The following is a 1,650-nucleotide window of genomic DNA, read 5'->3' on the forward strand; positions in this document are numbered from 1 at the left end:
TTATTGACTTGCGATTAAGGTCGTAGAACTTACGACGATGTTGACGACAGGAGCTGGAGGCGCTGCTGGTGGAGGTGGGGGACCAGACGGCGACGTGTCTGACCCACGTCACGGAGGTGGTCGCTGCAAAGGTGGGTCACGCTGACGTAGAGTGGCTTTACGACGTCGTAGGGGATGTTCTTACGACGGCGTAGAGACTGTGCTTACGACGTCGTAGAGGCACGTGCTTACGACGTCGTAGAGGATGTGCTTACGACGTCGTAAGTGATGTGCTTACGACGTCGTAGAGGATGTTGTTACGACGTCGTAGAGGTTGTTCCTGCGACGTCGTAGAGGATGTTCTTGCGACGTCGTAAAGGCTGTTCTTACGACGTTGCAGAGGCTGTTCTTACGACGTCATAGAGAATGTTCTTACAACGTCATAGAGGATGTTCTTACGACGTCGTAGAGGATGTTCTTACGACGTCTTAGAGGATGTTCTTACGACGTCTTAGAGGTTGTTCTTACGACGTCGTAGAGGAAGTTCCTACGACGTCGTAGAGGTTGTTCTTACGACGTCATAGAGGATGTTCTTACGACGTCGTAGAGGATGTTCTTACGACGTGTTAGAGGATGTTCTTACGACGTCGTAGAGGTTGTTCTTACGACGTCGTAGAGGATGTTCTTACGACGTCGTGGCGGCTGATCTTACGACGTTGTACAGGCCCGTCCTTTCGACGTCATAGCGGCCGGACATTGTTGAGACAAATTTTAACATCGTTACAGTGGCGACTAGTTACGTCATCGTAGAGACGAATTTTTACGATATCGTAGTTTACATCCACGAAAATATATATAGGCCATTATAAAAGCCCTTATTCACAACATATGCTAGGTCAAGCTTGTTACACATTGTGAACATATAGCTCACTGATGTTGAACTAAGGTGGTCGTAAAATTTACAATCAACGTGGAAAGTTGTGAACATAAGTTTTATTCCGCACTGAATACATCGAAGTAACGCTTATGGTATTTGTTGTAATAATATGCTCTGAGATGTTGAATATGTCTATTTAAATAAGTAAATATTTATAATTAAAACGAATAGTTTATATTTTTCATTGTCCAAAAACATATCAACATACAATAAGTTGATTATATATACAATATGTTGATTATTATATAACGTATTGAGTTTCCATGCATGAATCATGGACATGTTCGGTAATTCGACGCATCGTCACTCTGTACCGTCCCACGTCACACTTCATCACCGCAATGTGTAACTAATGCAAAATAACCTAAACCGACCACTGCACTTCATTTATGCACGTCACTCCCACGTCATCCTTTGCTCCCCACGCTTCCCCATGTCCCCCAACGCCTCCTCCCCACGCTGATTCACGTCATCTCACGCTCCCCCATGTCCCTACACGCCCCGCTCTCCCCCCCTGACACCAAGTTCCCATGTCCCCAATGTCCCACCGCGCCCCCTCACGGCCCCTCCACGCCCTGTCTCTTATACACATCTAGATGTGTATAAGAGACAGGCTCCAGGTACTGCCTGCACTGCTCCAGGTACTGCCAGCACTGCTCCAGGTACTGCCTGCACTGCTCCAGGTACTGCCTGCACTGCTCCAGGTACTGCCTGCACTGCTCCAGGTACTGCCT

At 47.3% G+C, this 1,650-nt stretch overlaps 1 protein-coding gene across 1 annotated transcript in view; it reads left to right on the plus strand.

Moving 5' to 3' along the window:
- Window positions 1-1,650, plus strand: part of LOC108666868 — a gene marked incomplete at its 3' end in the record, with an annotated part of 32,858 nt that overhangs the window by 15,049 nt on the left and 16,159 nt on the right. The window contains 1 exon segment of the mRNA XM_047880895.1: window positions 51-131. Within this exon segment, the coding sequence (XP_047736851.1) occupies window positions 51-131 (81 nt within the window).

This window comes from Hyalella azteca, unplaced genomic scaffold (assembly GCF_000764305.2).
Source record: "Hyalella azteca isolate HAZT.00-mixed unplaced genomic scaffold, Hazt_2.0.2 contig6532, whole genome shotgun sequence".
Classification (NCBI taxonomy): domain Eukaryota; kingdom Metazoa; phylum Arthropoda; class Malacostraca; order Amphipoda; family Hyalellidae; genus Hyalella; species Hyalella azteca.